General features: G+C 49.5%; 1 protein-coding gene across 3 annotated transcripts in view; it reads right to left on the bottom strand.

Moving 5' to 3' along the window:
* The window catches only part of UNC13B (unc-13 homolog B), a 326,084-nt gene that overhangs the window by 91,298 nt on the left and 215,824 nt on the right, over nt 1–18,962 (bottom strand). For all 3 annotated transcript variants that reach the window (XM_090037508.1, XM_090037507.1, XM_090037509.1), the window contains 3 exons: nt 7,977–8,146; nt 2,791–2,906; nt 224–387 (listed from right to left, as the gene is read on the bottom strand). In XM_090037508.1, coding sequence (XP_089893634.1) covers nt 224–387; nt 2,791–2,906; nt 7,977–8,146 — 450 coding nt within the window. The remainder of the gene's footprint in view (nt 1–223; nt 388–2,790; nt 2,907–7,976; nt 8,147–18,962) is intronic.

Below are 18,962 nucleotides of genomic sequence, written 5' to 3' on the forward strand. Positions count from 1 at the left end.
GATACTGAATAACCAACAGAGGAGAAATTGTTGAACTGAATCATAGGGTTGGACAGATTTTCAGTGGCTTTCTAGTCCAAAAACCAGAGAGTCCCTGCCACCCCAGGTGGGAAACAGGTCCTCACATGCAAGGTAGCCAGGGGCTTATCTACTAGGCTCAGGAGAAGGAATCAGTCAGTGAGTATAGAAGTTCAGGATTGGGTAGATGTGAATGGGATCTTACGTCATAGCCTGGTATATCGACTCTATGCCGTAACGCATTGCAAATTCATCCACTATCTCTTGGGCTGTCTCATCAAAATACACCTTCCAGGCATCATCTCCTTTGGCATCAGGTATCTTCACTACTCCATTCCCCTGGATATCAGTGAGATGGTGGAAGAGGTTCTGAAATGCAAATAAATGAACTTCAGCTTTAAGATTTCCAAAAACGCAAAGTTGACTGGCTTGGAACCATCCTAGAGAAAAAGTTTATAATGAGCAACCTCCATCATGCATCTTTACTTTATTTTTTTGCTTGACTCAGTTTTCTTCCCAAGCATCCTTGACAGGATCCCTTCACTTTCATACCTGGCCTTTTGCCCGTCACTCTCGGAGTAAGGAGCTGGTAAGTGATGCAAAAGAAGAATTTTCTTGCACCAGTGCAGTCTCAAACTCATTGGTCTCTTCAAACATGTAAGTCGTGGGGGGGAATAAAAATGGACAAGTTTGATAAACTAGCAGAGGTAACAGGTTTATTTGTGTATTTGTTGTTGGCAAACCCTGTGATGATTTTAATCTTAAAAAGAGAATGATTTCTAAGAGTATTCCCACAGACTAGAATCACCCATCCATGCCTCCTAACCTCGTCTAGCCACACTGGAAAGGTTTCTTTGCACAGCTGGAGTGCAGGAACCTGCACACGCTCAGTTCTTCTGAGCAGTTCTCCAATTCACCTCTCATCCAGATACAGAAGTCTTCAGGGACAGTCACTTCCTTGGCACGTGAACCAAGTGACATAAAAAAACTTATGATTTAATTACAAGTCACAGACCTTTCAGCTTTAACCAATGATTTATCTTGATCTAATAATCACTTTATGTGTAAATCATCTCCTGTTTTGTCTGGGATCCCCAGAATCAGCGAATGGAAGAGAGGAAACGATTAAAAGCAGCAGCCTTGGAAAAGTGAACAACAGGATGACCTCCTGCATTCAGCAGGCAAGGAGCCGTCAATGAACGGAAAAGCCTAATGCCCAAGGACATGATCCTACCACCTGCTCAGCAGTCCATTGAAGTAGGATGATTCATCTCACATCCTTGTCCTGCCGTGGCCTTACGATTAATAGGTGGGGCCAGAAAACACTATGAAAACACATTATCTGATCTCTTAATGTGCCAGGGGTTCACATTAAGTGCACCTTATTTCTTATTTGAATGCATCTGGCTTCAGCTTCCAGCCACTGGACCTTGCTGCACCTTTGCCTGCGAGACTGAGAGACCCATGAAATTTGGGTCCCCTTCACCGTCTCTTTAATAAGCTAAATACACCGAGCTCCTTGAGACTCTTGCTACATATTGTATTATCGTTCAGTCACTCTCATGACTTTTCTCCAAAAATTCGTAGAGTTGGCCCACTTTTTCCCGTATCAACGCAAACCACGGACTTTACATCCATGGATACTGGATCTCCTCCGATCTCTCAAGGAGACCCCTAGCCATATATCAGTGCAGCAGTGAGGGGCAAGCTTTAAATAGCCAGAGCCTGCATGGCACCTGGGGGCTTCACTTCCCAGGAAACAACACTGAAGACATTCAAGAAACAATTTAGTTGCAAATCACTTTAAGTGCCACATATGACCCAGCACATGGGCAGTTTTTCTAGCTTCTGAAAACAGGTCACGCCAATACATCTTGATACCCCTTAACATGCTTATAGTTACAGCTGGACAGATTAAGCTTTGTACATAAAAGCACCCAGGCTTCACATAACGCAGGTTGAGGCACAGCAAAAACCAAGACCCTGACAGACGGTTTAGAGATGAATCTGTGGCACTCTTTGGCCAGCAGATTTGTCGCTACTCTGCATAAAAATCACAGGGAAAGAAAAACGTATAGAATCAAAGAATCACAGAAGGTGAGGGAGCTCAGGAGGTCACATCCAGTCCAACCCCCTGCTCCAAGCAGGACCAGCCCCAACTACATCATCCCAGCCAGGGCTTTGTCTACCCGGGTCTTCAAAACCTCCAGGGATGCAGACTCCACCACCTCTCTGGGGAGCCTGTTCCAGTGTTTTACTACCCTCCGAGTGAGAGTTTTTCCTAATATCCAACCTCAACTTCCCGTGCTGCTCCTTGTCCTGTCAGCTGCCAGAACTAATTTTGCTCTACTTAATAAGACAGCATAGCAGTAATTTCCTCCTGCTTAAAATTAGATATTAGAAAATTAGATTAGATATTAGGAGGCGCTACTTCACAGTCAGGGTGGCTAGGGCCTGGAACCAGCTTCCAGGGGAAGTGGTGCAGGCTCCTAGCCTGGGGATTTTTAAAAGGAAGTTAGATGAGCACCTTGCCGGGGTCATCTGACCCCGGTGCTCTTTCCTGCTAAGGCAGGGGGTCGGACTAGATGATCTACCTAGGTCCCTTCCGACTCTAGCTACTATGAAACTATGAAAAGTAGGAGAGGTAGAGCATTACTGACCCTATGGCTTAGCACAGCCATATGGGATCACGTGGAAGGAGGAGTGGCGGTGTACTAGTCCTCCTTCCACAGGGAGAAGTGCGATACTGTCATCCGGCTCCAGTATACTTACTTCATGAAGGCAGGTGTACTGAACGTGATATGGAGCCACCTTCTCTTCTCCTTTTATCTCCACACTGATTTGCAACCGGATAGCACCAGACACCGCAGATTTATCAGTTCTTTTCTCTAGAAGAAAAAACAAGCAGCAATTAAAGACGCATTTGAAGCCAGCCATCACAACAATAGCATGACAACCTGCTGAAAGAAACAACACACTTGAAAATTAAGGCCGAATGTGAAGCCAGCTACATGCTTTAAAACCCCTTGAATACAACATTTTTAATATAAAATGATATGCAAAGCTGCATTTGCCAAGTGGGCACAAGCAGATCCCCTTCATTTTCAAGTATGCAGGTCTGATGGTGAATGAATGCAATGAGCAAAGAGCCAGGGAACTCAAGGTTAATGGGCGAGTGGTGGGTAGATCCAGGGGTAACAAAAGCTAAGGTGTCAGCTGAAAGCCAAACGCACCCAAGCCCACACAAACGTGTGGCCTGTGGGGCTACACATCCCGGCACGGGATCCTGTGGTGGTTGGGTAAAGAAGTCCTTTCGCATTGCAACCTCACAGACGATACCTCTGTATTCGAGACGAGGTCTACTGCCCAGCGCCCTGCTCAACGAACACTGGAGCACAGGCCTGAAAGGCACCTCCTGCCTTGGATCCAATTCCCTGCCATCAGGCGTCACGTGGTAAAACCCCGTCTACAGGCAACCAGGTCACGCTACCCCTTCGCAAATGCATTATTTATTCTGTTCTCCAACTATCAAGCTCCCCATAAAACAAGTTACGTTTTGCCCCCATTACTCTTACTGAGAAGCTGTTCCAGAACCTCACTGTCCTGATATTTAGAAATCCCCTCCTAAAGACCAACTTACATTTATTCCAGACCAGTTTGCACCCATTTGGTTTTGTATTAATGCTCTCCATTCACTTCAGCAGCTCTCTTTCTTCCCTTATATTTAAACCCTTGGCATACCATAAATAATAATAAATAACCACACACACACACTAAGCACAGATCTTCTAATCTCTCCTGGTAAAATAGCCTCTCTCCTTTCCAGATGACCCTTGTAGCCCATCTCTGCACCCATTCCAGTCAGGCTTAATCCTTTCTTGAGTGCAGGTGGTCCGAATCGTACGGCACGTTCCAGGTGAGGTCCTACCAGGAGCATTAATACTTCTCTAGCTCTGTTGGAAATATAGCTACTTAAACAACCTAAAATTGCACGTGCCTTTTTCTCAGTAGCATTACATTGGTGGCTCTCAATTATCCTATAATTGAAAAATACACCCTTGGTCTTTCTGCTGCCCTGTTATTTCCAAATACGTCCATCATCTTATAGCAGGAATCGTTTCCAAGCACCTATTATTATGCCACTAATTTTCTCTCTACCGTAAGTCCTCAAGGTCATCTAGTTCTTCCTGGACAATATTCTGGCTCTCCTCCATATTATCAGTGCCTCCCAACTTTATGTCCACAGAAAATGTTTGTAAACACACTCCTACTCCTTCCTCTTGGACCACTAATTAAGACTTGTTAGATGTTCAAAGCTCAAGGAACTCCAATGGTAGCTTCATTTTAGCACAGGTTCATAGAAATGTTATAGAAGTGGGGCTGGAAGGGGCCTCGGGGAGGTCATTTAGTGCAACCCCTGCCTGAGGCAGGATGGTCCCTATCCACACCATCCTATACAAATCCACCATCTAACCTCTTAGTGAAACTACCACCAAGCCTGACAACACAAGACATCACACCCAAAGAGGCCACAGGTTAGGGAGGGGACCACGAGAGCCAACAACCTACTTCTGTAAAAATAGTTGTTAATATAAGTTTCAGAGATCCCAGGTAGAGGGCCTCAACCCCTCTACTGAGGGAGATGAGAACTTGCACAGCCCGTATGAATGTGACCAGGGGTCAAAATGTCTACCTGCCACCAAAGCAGCACTGGTTTGACCCTGAGCAGAGGAGCAAAACCTTCTAGCCAGAAACCTCGAGCTTTAAAGCCCCAGCGGATCATCCCCTACCAGTGACAGTCCAACCTCTTCTTGGACACCTCCAATGATGGAGAGCCCCCAAATTCACCAGGCATCTAAGTCGAGTGCCTCCCTGAGCTAAGAGCAAGAAGTACTTCCTGATCTCCAACCTAAACCTACTTCACTGCAACTTCAAGCCGTCGGTTCCCGTTATCCTGTCTCTGCTGTCACCCCTCTGGCATCCCGTCTCCAGCCATGGCCAATTCCTTGCATTTCACAGGAAGGTGAAAAACTGCACAGAAAACATCCTGCAATTGCCCAAGGATCAAAAAAAAAAAAACCCCAAACCAACCCTCCTTCCCAGCCCCTGCTCCTACAGAGCTTCACCCAGTCATCTGAAGCATGTGATTTTATTATAGTTACTGTCTTAATGTAGGGCGGCAAGTGCTTTGAGTAACGCAGCCCCACGTTGAGGGATGGGGAATTCGCGGATTCACGTAACTTTGTGGATTCAGGCAAACAAGCTCTGCGCTGCTACTCTGCTGGCACCACTCCAATACTAGAGTCGAGAAAGGGAAGGATGAAGCGTTCCTGACTACAAATCAGCGGAGCATCAGAATTACTGGCTGGCAAGCTAGCCCGTCCCAAGTGTAGGCACACGCCCAGAGCTTTGCGACAGAACCGCTGCGTCTGACAGAGGCTTTTCTCTCCCTCAAAACAAAGCAGGAGCATTCCTCCAATACTGCTGCACAAGCAAAAGACTAAAATTAAGCAAGGCTAAAATTAGAGATGTCTTTAAATGCTTACAGCACGGAAGCACATCGTGCTCGTGGGCGAGGGCATCGCTCCCAAGTCACTGCCATCTTCGTAGCTGTCACGAAGCTGAAGGTAACATGCCCCCGCTCAAGTCTTCCAGGCTGCAAACGTGCTTCATACGAACAGGGTGACCCAGAGCAGTTGCCCGCCTTTTACAGGCCCAACGCAAAGTCCGCTCTGGCCTCAGCAGCTCATCACCCAGACCTGTCTGCATCTCCAGGCCGGACCGAGCAAGGACCAAAGCATCCTCCCCAAGTTGGCGCTGCTCGGGCCGTGAAGCGCGAGGTGCTTTGTAGATTCCCGGTGTTGACAGTGGAGTGGCTGCAATCCCCTCCAACTCCTCTTCTGTCAGAAACCATTAGAAGCGTCTTTCACACCGACTTATGTAACCGAACAAACCGTTTCATTTCTCTCCACCCCCGCAGATTGTTCTGGCGTGAACCTTTCTCCCCATCCTGCTCGATTAATTGACTGTTAAAACGAGGGCAAGTGGAAGTCCGTAGCTCCGGGTCAGCGCCTGCATCTCCTCTGCCAGCATTTCCTGCCTTTCTTGATAGCCTACATGGGAAGCTGACATTTCTACCAGGTTACCAACGCCTCAAAGCTTTGCTTTACGACTTCTGCTCTTGTGCAAGCGGTCCCTTCTCAAGGTTGCCCGAGTCCCTGCGTGAGCCTTAAAGATTCCCTGCTTCCTTTGGGCTTGGGAGCAGACGCTCATTTATCAGCTGCAGAGATGGAGAGCCTGTGTTCAGTCACTACATGGGTCCAGCCGGCCGAGGAAGCACCTGTCTCCTGCTGCTGCTCCTGGCCCGCCTGGTGGGATTGCAAAGGAGCCCAGTCCTCCGAGACGGCCCCGACAAACAAATCAGTTCATTCCAGCCGAGAGCTGTGCACAGCTACTCACACCGGGATGCAAAGACACCCACTTTTCTTATAGGCCAGGGACAATTCTAGAAATGACGGAAGTTTTTCGTTTTGGGATGAATCCCAAGAGATGACCGACAGGCCAAAGGCCACATTAGCCCATGCCCCAGGTATTCTGCCTGTCCCAATGCTCAGTCACGTGAAAACCTCTCACCTGCAAGTGCGTCACCTCCACAGCGCCGCCTGCCCCAACAGGACAGAGGAGTGGGTCTGGGTGAAAAACCGCACTGACATCTCCCACAAAGCTATAAAAAAGAGTGATCAACTCCGGCACACGGGCAATCCAGAAGAAAACTTCAACCAAGAGGAGAGTCCCAAGGATTGCCCCTCCCTCACCTGCAAAGCCAAGTAACCAGCTGTTCCTCCCATGGCCTCTCCGGAGACCCGGCTCCCACACTGGGCGTCTTGAGAGCTGGCAGCAGCAACTTAACAATGGAGATTAAGGATCATCTCCAAGCTCCAGGTTCAGCCGAGCAAGCCAGAGAGCAGACAGGGGTGGTATGAAGCAACGAGGAGTGCCAGAGGACCAGCAACCTCCTGTCGCACCCCCCGGTTGGAGGATGCTGCCACTGCTTCTGTCCCACTGAAAACACGACAAAAGTACTGATCTGACCAAACCAAGAGGATGCCTAGGGCACGAGCTCAAAACAGGCTGCAAGGCCACCAGTCAGGGGCCATCACACCTCCCCGGGGTTCCCATGATGGGCCACCTGCCACGAGGCTGGCCAAACTGAGCCAGCTTCACTTTTCCTTCCAGGATAAAGCCAGTGGTGGAGCATCCGTGTCCCTGCATGCAGCACGCCTCCTCGCTCTGCAGAGCTGCACTTTCCATAGGGTCCCACCTCCATACAACACTGGGACCAGTGAGTGGTAGCTAGCTGCAATCGTGGGGACGGCTGCAATTCTCTCCATGGCAGCATTGCCCTGCAGCTGAAGAGTTGCCTGTGCAACCATTGATGGAAGAAAAAAAAAAAAAAAGGCTGCCACCCTCCTTAAGTTACCATCACACTTGCTGATTCAGCTTTGCAGGACTGCCTATCACTCCTCCCTGGGCAGTGTTATCTTCTCTCAATGCTTTGGACAAAGAAACAGCCTAATGCCATGCCCTCGCATGTCCTGGTACATCCTGGAGCACTTGTGCCAGCATACGAATGAGTACACATCGGATGGGCAGAAAGTTCTGCAGAATGGGTTGAGTCCCCCACACCCTTTCCTGCATTGCTCCCTGCAGCAGATGCTTGTCCCCAGGACTTCACAACGCAAGTGGAGGCAGCTTTGCCTTTACGGTGCAAAATGAGATTTTTCCTCTGGAGAACATGCAGCTCCACAACCCCCTACTAAGCAGACCTCTCCTTACGCACGTGCACACCCACTCTGCAAACTACACCAGAGACGCCAGCGAAGAGCTCTCCGATTTCAAGTGGACCCGGGGAAGCCGTACTTTCGTGACCCGAATGAGACCGCTGGAAAGCTACTCACCCAGATTGTACCACACGTCCATCTCTCCGCTCAGCGTGCGCACCTCAATGATGGTCTGTCCCAGGAAGTCATCTGACTCGCGTTTCAGCCTCTGCTTGACCCGGGACTTGATGTCATCGTCCTCATCCCAGACCCGCACTTTGATGCGATCTGAAGAGTTATGGCACTCGCTGGGGACAAGACAGGAGCAATCACATGAGAAGCCAGGCACAGTATCCAAAGGGCAATACAACACAACAGGCAAGTCAAGGGGATAATTCCCTTTCTATTTGTCTGACAGAAGCTTATTCACGCTGGCAGATGATGCGGAAAGGGTGTGCAATGTTCACAATGTTTTGTGCCCAACTGAAGAACTTTTTAATGCATTTTACTACAATTTAACCATAGAAATAGGGGCTTTGGCTCGTGCCAGGCTGCTAGCAGGAACTGCACATGGGCAGGCAACATGGGTACAAGAAGCAGTTCAGAGGCCGAGACGCAAGGTGAGCAGGACCCCAACTGGGACCAGTGCTGGACACCAGGCTCTGGCTCCCGTCTGCTAAAGCCTCTTCATGTGCTCTGCTCCTCTCCTCAGGAGCTGCCCAAACCCCTGCAAAGCCACCTCGTGCTCCCCTTCAAATCTCTCCTGTGCCGGGCGCCTGCAAGAACTGCAGCAAAGGTTCAGTTTCCTGGCAGGCTGAGCCAAACCACCAAACCAACCACCAAAGTGCCCAAGGTTTCCTGGGACTCTGCCATCGGTTTGTACCCCTTGCTAGTCCCAAACTACAAGCCCTGCAGGGCAGGCACTCTTCAGCGCACAGCGCCTAGTGCAAGGAGATGCAGGTCCACGATGCACTGTGGCAAGGCAAATAATTAAAAATAGCTCAAGTAGAGGCAATTAGCTTATTTTGAGGCTTTCATGTCACCAGAAAAATAACAGTGTATTAATGTACAAAGCAGAGCAATCAGATAGATGTTATCATGCTGCCTGTGTGTGGGAGGCCGGGGTGGGATACAGTAGATCTAATGAAGCCAGTATTTAATTATTAGAATTGAGTACGTCTATTATTCAGCTCCTACCAAGAGCTACACCGTACGACAGGCAGGTCACCGCAGACATCTCCTCTGAAAACAACTCAGCAAGGGTCAGGGAAGAAGTCTTGCCTATCCTAACCCCAAGACAGGAAAGTGGCCTGCACAACAATTAAACAAAAGGACATAAAAGAGCTCTTGGTTTAGAAACCGTTCGAGATGAGCTCTCTCATTACAAGAGCCTTGCTCATTTGTAGGACACGTAACATGATCCTGCAATCTGACTGCTCTCATGAAACCATGACAAGGGCAAATTACTCATTGTAATGGCCAGAAATGCCTGGCTATGCTGGAAAAAATATGAAAACATGGCATCTCTTGCTGGAGGCCCCTTTTCGAGGCTTTTTAAAGATGCTGCATCTGTTGCTAGGCAACAGGGCACGAACGAAAAAATGGGTCAGACGAGATCTGCTAAGCCAGGCACTACAGCGTGGCAGTCACCGTGGCATTGACTCGCGGCCTACCACGAATCCATCCATCCTCCTGTTCCCATCCCCTGGCTTAGGATGGGTTACGAGGCACCTGTACAACCCTGCAAACTGCATACGCACACCCAGGAGCTAACGGGGAATTAAAATCAAACATGGCAAAGATGTAATGTCAATTTTAGGTTGCTCAGTTTATTACTGTTCTGATAAAAAAGCCGCGAGCCATGATTTTTCCCCCTCTATTGAAGCCAGGTCCCATTTAGATTCCAGAAAACTGTCAACATTCTTCTATTTTTATTTTTTATTCAGCCCAAGCCTGGGGCTGTATTTAGAAATGTCCACTATAGAGATGTTACAGGTTCTTCCTCTAGTGCACGACATTATCTGGGCACTGGCAAGGCCATATCTGGAGTCCTGTGTCCAGTTGTGGGCCCCCCACTACAGAAAGGATGTGGACACATGGGGGAGAGTTCAGTGGAGGGGAACAAAAATGGTTGGGGGCTGGAGGACAGGACTGGTGAGGAGAGGCTGGGGGAAATGGGCTGATTGAGTCTGGAGAAGAGAAGTCCGAGGGGGACTGAATAGCAGCCTTCACCTCCCTGCAGGGGGGCTGCAAAGAGGATGGAGCTGGGCTGGTCTCCGTGGGGGTAGATGACAGGACAAGGAGCAATGGGCCCAAGCTGCAGCAAGGGAAGTTGAGGTTGGATATTAGGAAAAACTCTCACAAGGAGGGCGGTGAAGCACTGGACCAGGCTCCCCAGAGGTGATGGAGTCTCCATCCTCGGAGGTTTTGAAGACCCAGGTAGACGAACCTTGGCTGGGATGATGTAGTTGGGGCTAGTCCTGCTTTGAGCAGGGGGTTGGACTAGATGTGACCTCCTGAGGTCCCTTCCCATCCTGATTGTCTGTGATGTCTTACCTGAAGGCCTTAGAAGAAGCACCAAATGAAAGAATCATGATAAAAGAAGTACTACAATAACAAACACTCTTGCATTGTCCTTGGTCCTGGATATTCAAGGGTTTTTAGTTGACTACAGATGCCAACAGGTAGGAGCAGGATTTACCAGAGCACCTGCGAGCATGTTCAGAGCCGACTTCCACTGGAGACGCTGGTTGGGGCCAAGCCCCTTGTGAAACGGATTCTCAATCCTGGCCCCACGCTGCCGCTGCACAGAGGTCCTGCCTTCATTTGGCAACTACTCAAGCTGCTCAGACCTAGTGTGACCCACTGGTGCCTTTTGAACATCCAACACGTAGCACCCCACTTTTCCGGAGCAACTAACAGCAGCACATCTTCCCTTAGCTAGGACGCTACACGGCTATGTGGGAAAGCGTCATTGGCACCACTGGACCATCCATCTCTGCTCTAACTAACATCTCTCAGAGGGAGGTTTGTGCAGCTTCCTGCACTTCACACGGCCTCTGCTGTTTCTGTGCAAAGCAGAGCTCAGCTCCTGAGGCCAGGGAAGGCACCCGACAAACAGCCCAAGATATGGGTTGATGCTACCACATTCACCTTCATATCATATAATCATATCATCATTAGACCCCAGGGGAGGTGCACCTACACCAAGGGTTAGTGAGGAACTAGTCAGGGAATGTCTGGCAGGACTGGACGTGTTCAAATCAGCGGGTCCGGACGATCTCCACCCGAGTGCTGCGGGAATTGGCTGCGATCATTGTGGGACCCCTGGCACGGCTGTACGAGCACTCGTGGTGCTCTGGTGTGGTCCCAGAGGACTGGACAAGGGCCAACATGGTTCCCATCTTCAAAAAGGGGAGGAAGGAGGACCTGGGAACTATAGGCCAGTTAGTCTTACCTCAATCCTGGGCAACCTTTTTGAGAGAGTTATCCTGGCACATGTCCACGAGGGGCCGGAGGGGAGATTATGCTTAGGGGCAACCAACACGGGTTCACTACCGGCAGGTCCTGTCAGACCAACCTGGTGGCCTTCTACAACCAGGTCCCCAAATCCTTAGATGCAGGGGTAGCAGTGGACATCGTCTTCCTGCACTTTTGGGAGGCCTTCGACACTGTCTCTCACCCCATTCTCATTAAGAAACTGGGGGCTGTGGTGTCGGCACCCACACAGTCAGATGTGTCGCCAACTGGCTGGAGGGCCGCACCCAGAGAGCGGTGGTGGACGGGTCGTGTTCGACCTGGGCCCGGTCGTCGGGCCCTCACTGTTCAGCATCTCCATCAGTGACTTGGACAAGGGGGTAAAAAGCACCTGTTCAAATTTGCTGATGACACTAAGATGTGGGGGGACATGGGCACACTAGAAGGGAGGAATCAGCTGCAAATCGGACCTAGACAGGTTACAGGGTGGGCGGATGAGAACAGAATGGGATTCAACACAGACAAGTGCAAGGTGCTGCACCCGGGGAGGAACAACCGGCACCATACCTACAGGCTGGGGAACTCCCCTCTTGTCAGCACGGAGGCGGAAAGGGATCTCGGAGTCATCATTGATGCCAAGATGAACATGGGCCGGCAGTGTGGGGACACGGTCAGGAAGGCCAACCGCACCTTGTCCTGCATCCACAGATGCATCTCGAGCAGGGCCAAGGAGGTGATCCTCCCCCTCTATGCGGCACTGGTCAGGCCACAGCTGGAGTCCTGCGTCCAGCTCTGGGCGCCGCACTTCAGGAGGGATGTGGACAGCATGGAGAGGGTCCAGAGGAGGCCACTCGCATGGTCGGGGGCAGCAGGGCAGGCCCTACGAGGAGAGGCGACGGGACCTGAACCTGTTCAGCCTCCACAAGAGAAGGCCGAGGGGGATCTAGTGGCCTGTTACAAACTAGTCGGGGGGACCAGCAGGCACTGGGGGAGTCCCTGTTCCCCTGAGCACCACCAGGAGTGACCAGGAATAACGGTCACAAACTGGCAGAGGGGAGATTCAGGCTAGACATCAGGAGGTGCGACTTCCCGGTCAGGGCGGCTAGGATCTGGAAACAACTTCCAAGAGAAGTGGTGCTGGCTCCCACCCTGGGGGGCTTTAAGTGGAGGTTAGATAAACACCTTGCTGGGGTCGTTTGACCCCAGTACTCTTCCCTGCCATGGCAGGGAGTCAGACTCAATCTGCTCAGGTCCCTTCCGACCCGATCAACTATGAAACTATAAGGCAGGGAGGATGAGGACTTGCACCACAGCAGCCACTCTGCAATATCTACCCTACATTTAATACATGCTCAATGCAAGGTAACATTAACATGCCCTATCTCACTACAAGGTAAGTTACCTTGTACTCACCATTGCATAAGAGAGTGCACACAGTCAGCTAGTACGGAGTGACTTATGTGCCAAATTTACATCCTTGCTGATCACGTGGCAAATTGTTTCTGCATCCAGAACTAAAAGCCAGCATCACCATGCCTGCCAGAGAAACCACCATGCTGGAACAGCCAAAGCTCTGAGATTCAACCGCGTTTCTGAAGGACAATGGTAGCTTTTGCAATGTAAACATCATAAACCCAATCCTAAGAACTGTGAATTAATATATTCTACTGGCATCCAAGACCTTCTCCATGACAGAGGAAGTAGCTCATCTCTAAATACACTCTCCAGCCACTGAACACCTGTTAACAATTTGGTCACCGCTGGTTTCCCCCCCCACACCTCTATTTTAAAGACAACATAAATTTGTTGGGTTTTTTTATTAGTGGCAGATGTGAAATAAGCATATCGGTTATATGATTGAATTAAAAGAAAAAGTCAATAAAAAGTGGCTACAAAAACCCAGACAGAGGAAAATATTCAACGAGAGAAGAGAAAAAGCAACCACTGGAACAGGTTGCCTAAAGAGGTGGTGGAGTCTCCATCCTTGGAAGTGTTGAAGATTTGGATAGACCAAGCCTTGGCTGGGAGGATGTAGTTGGGGCTGGGCCTGCTTGGAGCAGGGGGTTAGACTAGATGTGACCTCCTGAGCTCCCCCCAACCCTCATTTTCTATGATCCTAACCCTGCTTCCTAAAGAAAAGCTCTCTAGCTGGTGGGACGGTAAGAGACTCCATCGGGTAGCAGCAGCAACAGCCGCATTTGGTTCGCTTTCCTGTAACCATTAAGCCCCTGACTGAGCATCTAACATGACTAACAGACAAACTCTAAACTGCAACTGGAGTCAAGCCAAATGAAGCCATAAAACCAACTCTGGAGCCAAGTGGGATGCTACCACCATTTTGCAGAACTGCTGCCACACGTACATTGCAGCGCCCTGTGCATTTGGCAGCTCACAAAGGACTGCAAAGTGACTCACCATTGAGACTAAAAGCAGAAGCTCGCAGAGCACAAGAATCAAGATCTCTTTCAGTTGGTCCAGGAGTCTTTGGTTCTGCATGAGTTTGCAGGGACAACTGCAGTGGTTTTACCTTTGGGCGGCCAAATTCAGAGCAGGAATGTCATGATGTTCCCCCAGGACAATCCCCCCAGGAAAGGTGACACACACAGGCTAACCCCACTGAAACGGCAGCGTAGCTGTAGCGTGCAACTCTACCATGTATTGGACTTGCTAGCACGTTGCTCCAAAATCAGCTAAACCCCAACCTTCAAATCAAAAGCCTGAGAAATGAAGGAAACGCTTATCCTTTCTTTGTAATCTGAAGCTCAGTAACAGAGAATTAGGATCACTTTGGGCTCGAGACCCTACAAAACAGAGGAAGATGCAACCCCGGCTATGAAGAGCTGGCCATCTCCTAAACACAGGAGTCAACAAGCTTGCATAGCAAACACGGGAGCCGGGGGAAGGACCAAAGAAACAGCAGTACCTTTACAGACTCAAACCGTGCAGCTAGATGCCTTTCAAATGTTTTTAAGTTAAAAAAAAAAAAAAAGAAAAGAAAAGCAAAAATAAACATCAGAAGTGCCTAGCAAGCATTTTGACAGCTGCCCTCCAGCAACAGCTTCCCTCAGGCATCCCAGTGCGAGGAGGGATTTGAAGGAGAACTGGTACTAGCTTTACTGTCTAGTCCAGAGACCACGTTGCAGACGGAGGCAGCGCAGAAGGAAGGGAGAAGTGCTTGCACAAGAAGCAAACGATGAAGATGGGCACTGCAGTGATGATAGAAATCAGAAAAGCAAATGAGCAAGAAAATGATCTTTGCAGCAGTTTTGAATGGTTTCGAGGGGCAGAGGCAGCTGTCCAGAGGATTAGAAAGTGATGCGGTGCATCCCTCTCGACTAAGACGCAAGGTTTTTCCTAGACATCAGGGCTGGAAGGGACCTTGGAAGATCATCAGTGAGGGCCTGGGCCAAAGCTGTGATGATGTGCACGGTTAGGAAGAGTGCTAGAGGAAGCAGCAGGAGGGCTTGGACACAGCCTGAAGAAGCAGGTCCCTGCACGGCAGAGGCCAACTAACTAGTCTAGATGTCAGCAATGATGGGGAGGGAAGAAAGGGAAGGCTTCTGAGCCATTTAAGCGATATTAGAAAGATCCCTGGAACACGGGACTGGCCAGAGATCCCCCCGGGGAATGGAGAGCTGGCTCTTTTGCACGTCATCCTGGCAAACTGAACTGAGCAGGAGGATGTGGTCCCTGGAGTGAGAAGCATGAGGGAAGGAAGAGCACGCCTCAAACAGAGATGTCGAAGGAAAGACCAGAGAGGTAGACGACCTGGAGAAGGATTGCAGCAGCTCTGGGGTTCAGCCAGCATTTGCCGTTGCCTCCTGAGCAGCTGTTTATTCAACCAGAACCTAGAGAAACCCCCCGCTCGATCCATAAAAGCAGATCCGCAGAGCGGAGGAGCAAGTGAGACCATTTGGCTATTCCCTGCCCCTGCATCACGCTTATACAAGCGACTCTTGCAGCCTCCCCAAGTACGAGGGCAGAAGCAAATGGTCAGAATCACTTGAATCTTCAACGACACGATCCCAGATCCCTCCCAGGCATTCACCTCACTGTTCAGATCCAGGCTACACATTGGTCACTGAGCCGGGAAAGCAAGTGCGATTTCACGGTAGTGCCAGCTTCAGCGTGCGCAGCCCACAGAGACCCGGGCAGATGGGGAGAAGAAGGCAAAACTAAAAGGCTCCAGAGCCATCAAAGGTGCAGCCGAACAGCAGAGACCAGGTAGACATCAGAGTGATGCTGACATTTCCACATGCAATCGTCCCAGAAGGGGCTAGCTTGGAAGAACAATCACACGTAAATACAGAGCTTATTGAGAGACACTGAGCGTGATAATAGCCCCGGCTGCTGAAAGGAAGATTAGGGAACTGAACGGAAGCTGTCAAGTGACACCACTGTCGTTAGCTACCCAGTAGTGCTGTTCCCAAAGGACTGGCATTAATGAACCATATTATTTGTGGCTGCATGCATCCAAGTGTAATATTGATTAGCTGCTGGAGGGAGGCACTGCATTTATTCTAACTCGGCTACCCTTCTGCATGGAGGGAACAAACACGCTTCCTGCAAAGTGTCCAGAAACAAGGTAACCTGTTCCAGACAGAATGATTTCACACCCATCATTCAGCCTCCAACACCTGGGCAGGACAATGCAGCCTCCATGGGAAACCTCTCTTCTACAGCAACGGTTCACTTCGCTTCGAGGCCAGGAAACGTAGGGCAGCCAGCTTCTAGAGATCCCATCCCTAATGGGCATGAACTTTCCCCAGCCTGGAGTTGGCAGAATCATAGGCCTGGGAGGACCTCAGGGGCTTTCCTGCTCAAACACAGGAGTGCTGCTCCCAAATCACCCCTGCCCAATGCTTATCCACCCCCTTCTTGGAGATTCCCCCGCTCTCCAAGCAGGCTGCGCCCCTGCCTCATTGCTCTAGCAGGGAGTTTTCCTGAGATCTAGTCTCAATCCGCAATTTAAAGCATCTTGACAAGCCCAACCCGCTTTCTTCTTACCTGTATACTTATTTCCCCTAACTTATGTTGCCGCTGCTGTGGCTTACACAGGTGGGTGCTTGGCCACAGTCCTTGCAAAAGGGAATTCATTGGGAAATTTGTATTTTCTCCTGGAGAGTTTTAAGCCAACTGATGGAATTTGGAAGAGAACTAGAGCCCTGCCTCAGACTGCACTGGATGAAACAAAACCCCCACTTGTATTTGGATTGTAGAAGGGGCCCAAAATCCCAGTCAGGCTTCCTTGAGGCAGACACCATGCACATAAAAAGGAAGTCCTCTACCCACAAAGATCTGCAGTCAAATGAATTGTGCAGAAAGGAGCAGAGCAATACTTACAGGCCTTCTATTTCCATTAACATACAACTTGCTAAATACCAATTTAAATTGAACAGGACTTTTACCTGGGAAAGATGTGAGCACGCTGAAGGATGCAAGTGCAATTCAGAAAGACTGTGACAGATTGGAAAGCTGGGCTAGAGTTAACAGGGTGCAGTTCAATCGGGACAAAAGAGAGGTGCTACACCTTGGGAAGAATAATCAAAAACACACAACACAAGATGAGGGACAGATGGCTGACCCCCAGGACTGGGGAGTCTCGGTAGATCACAGATTCAATAGGAGCCGCACACAAAGCGAATGCAGTTTTGGGCTGCACCCATAGAAGCAGCAGACATGGGCCTCCCTGTTTGGCACTGGTTAGGCCTGCCCTGGATACTGGGTGCAGTTCCAGACTTCACATTTTAAAAAGGATGTGGAAGAGTTGGAGAGGTGGGTAACAAAGATGCTCAAGGACTTGAAAGGTAAGTCATAAAAGGAGAGGCTGAAGGAGCGGGGCATATTCAGCTTGTGGAAAAAGTGCTTAAAAGGGGCCATGAGAGCAGCCTACAAACACTGGAAGGGCTGCCACAGAGCAGAGGGAAAGCACCTTTCCTCTTACTGCAGAGAGAAGGATGCAGACCAATGGCTTGAAGTTGCAGCAAAGTAAATTTAGGTTGGAGAACTGGAAAAACTTCTTTACGGTGTGAATAGCGAAGCAGTGGAATAGATGACCTGAATAGAAGTTGTGGACTCTCCATCACCGGAGATGTTCAAGGGGCTAGAGAGCCACCAGTCAAGGATGATCCAGGTATAGCAATGCCTATCTTCTACCATGGGGATTTTCCAGGCTTCTGAGCTTTGTTGGTTGCTCACGCCCCCGATTTTTTTCCTGCTATGTGTGTCATGGTGTTTTTAAGCATCCCCAGAGGCATTAGGTGTTGACTACAACTAAAGCTGGGGTGCAATGTTTGTCCTGCTGGAACCAAAGCCACAGGATCTTGCCCCTCTGCTCAGGATCAGACCAACTGCCATATCTGGGGTCAGGGACATTTGTCTTCCTCTGCACTGGGCGGCATGGCTCTCTACCTGGGACCTCTGGTGTATATACTGACAGCATTTCATGACTGCTGCGAGTCCCCTGCTTTCCCCGTGGCAGATGAGGGTGTTAGGTCTACGTTGCATCAAGGCTGAGGGTAGTCTTACGCAGAATTTAGATTGTGGTTGCACAGGATGGTTTGCACAGGGCTGATCCTGTCTCAGGCAGAGGCTGGACCTCTGCGGCTCCCCTCCAGCCCCACTTCTCCAGGACACTACCTAAGGTAACGAGAGCAGGTTTTCATCAGGCAACAACAGGACATGCTGACTGTGACTGCTTTGCAAAACAGCTTGCTCACGCAACTGCAAATGCACTGCAGGAGCTGGTCATGAACCTAAACACTAGCACATGGTAATCTAGGCTGCTTTGCTAATACAGACTCAAAATGCTTGCTAGGGTTTCTTCTAGGAATATGGTCCTGAACCTGGATTGCCACACTGGGTTTTAATTGCCAGGTGCAGTTTCAAAGAAAAGGAAACATGCAGGTGGGAAGCAAGGTCACCTTTAAAGAGAAAGGTTTCATCTAATGCATGTTTCCTTACTTCCACCTAAGAAGCCTGAAGAAACCATGTTGGGAATAGCTACTGCAGTCTTAAAAACAGCTTTCACAATTACAATTCTAAACACATTCATGAGCTTTATTGTGCCAGTAGCTGTGAACAGCACTACAGGTCATTAGACATGCTTCCTAGCACTGTACCCTTATGGCTAACTGATTCACCTCTGATATAAATAGACATCTGGCTTTATCATGTCTTTAAATGGGCATTCAAATTGCAATCATGTTGAATGAAGAGGCCTTTGAAAAGTCAGCCAGCTAATAACCGGTAGCTACACAGGACAGCTAGACAGAGCTCGTGTCATGTGTTAAGCAGAAAGCAAAAACCAATATGAAAGTGCAGCCACCAACCAGGTACCAACTTTGACCTGGCTTCTCCATCTTCTTTGCTTTCTTCCACTAGGGGCTTTTGGTCTTTCAGACCCACCGCTTTTTAGGACAGGACTGCGAGGGCTTATCTAAAAACAACAACCGCAAGCAGCTTTTGTCACCTGGATAATAAGGTCGTTTCTTAAAAACAGCCCAAATGCTCACTCTCCAAGCCAGCTTCTCCCGGGCAGAGATTTCTCAGAAAAGGCTATTTTTGGTCAAGTTACCTAGAGGTAAGAACAGTAGCTTTGCTACCTTCTCTTCAATACCAGACAGCCAGAAAAAAAAGTCACCAGTC

This window comes from Crocodylus siamensis, chromosome 3, assembly GCF_052110815.1.
Source record: "Crocodylus siamensis isolate JL-2025a chromosome 3, ASM5211081v1, whole genome shotgun sequence".
In the NCBI taxonomy this organism is placed as follows: Eukaryota; Metazoa; Chordata; order Crocodylia; family Crocodylidae; genus Crocodylus; species Crocodylus siamensis.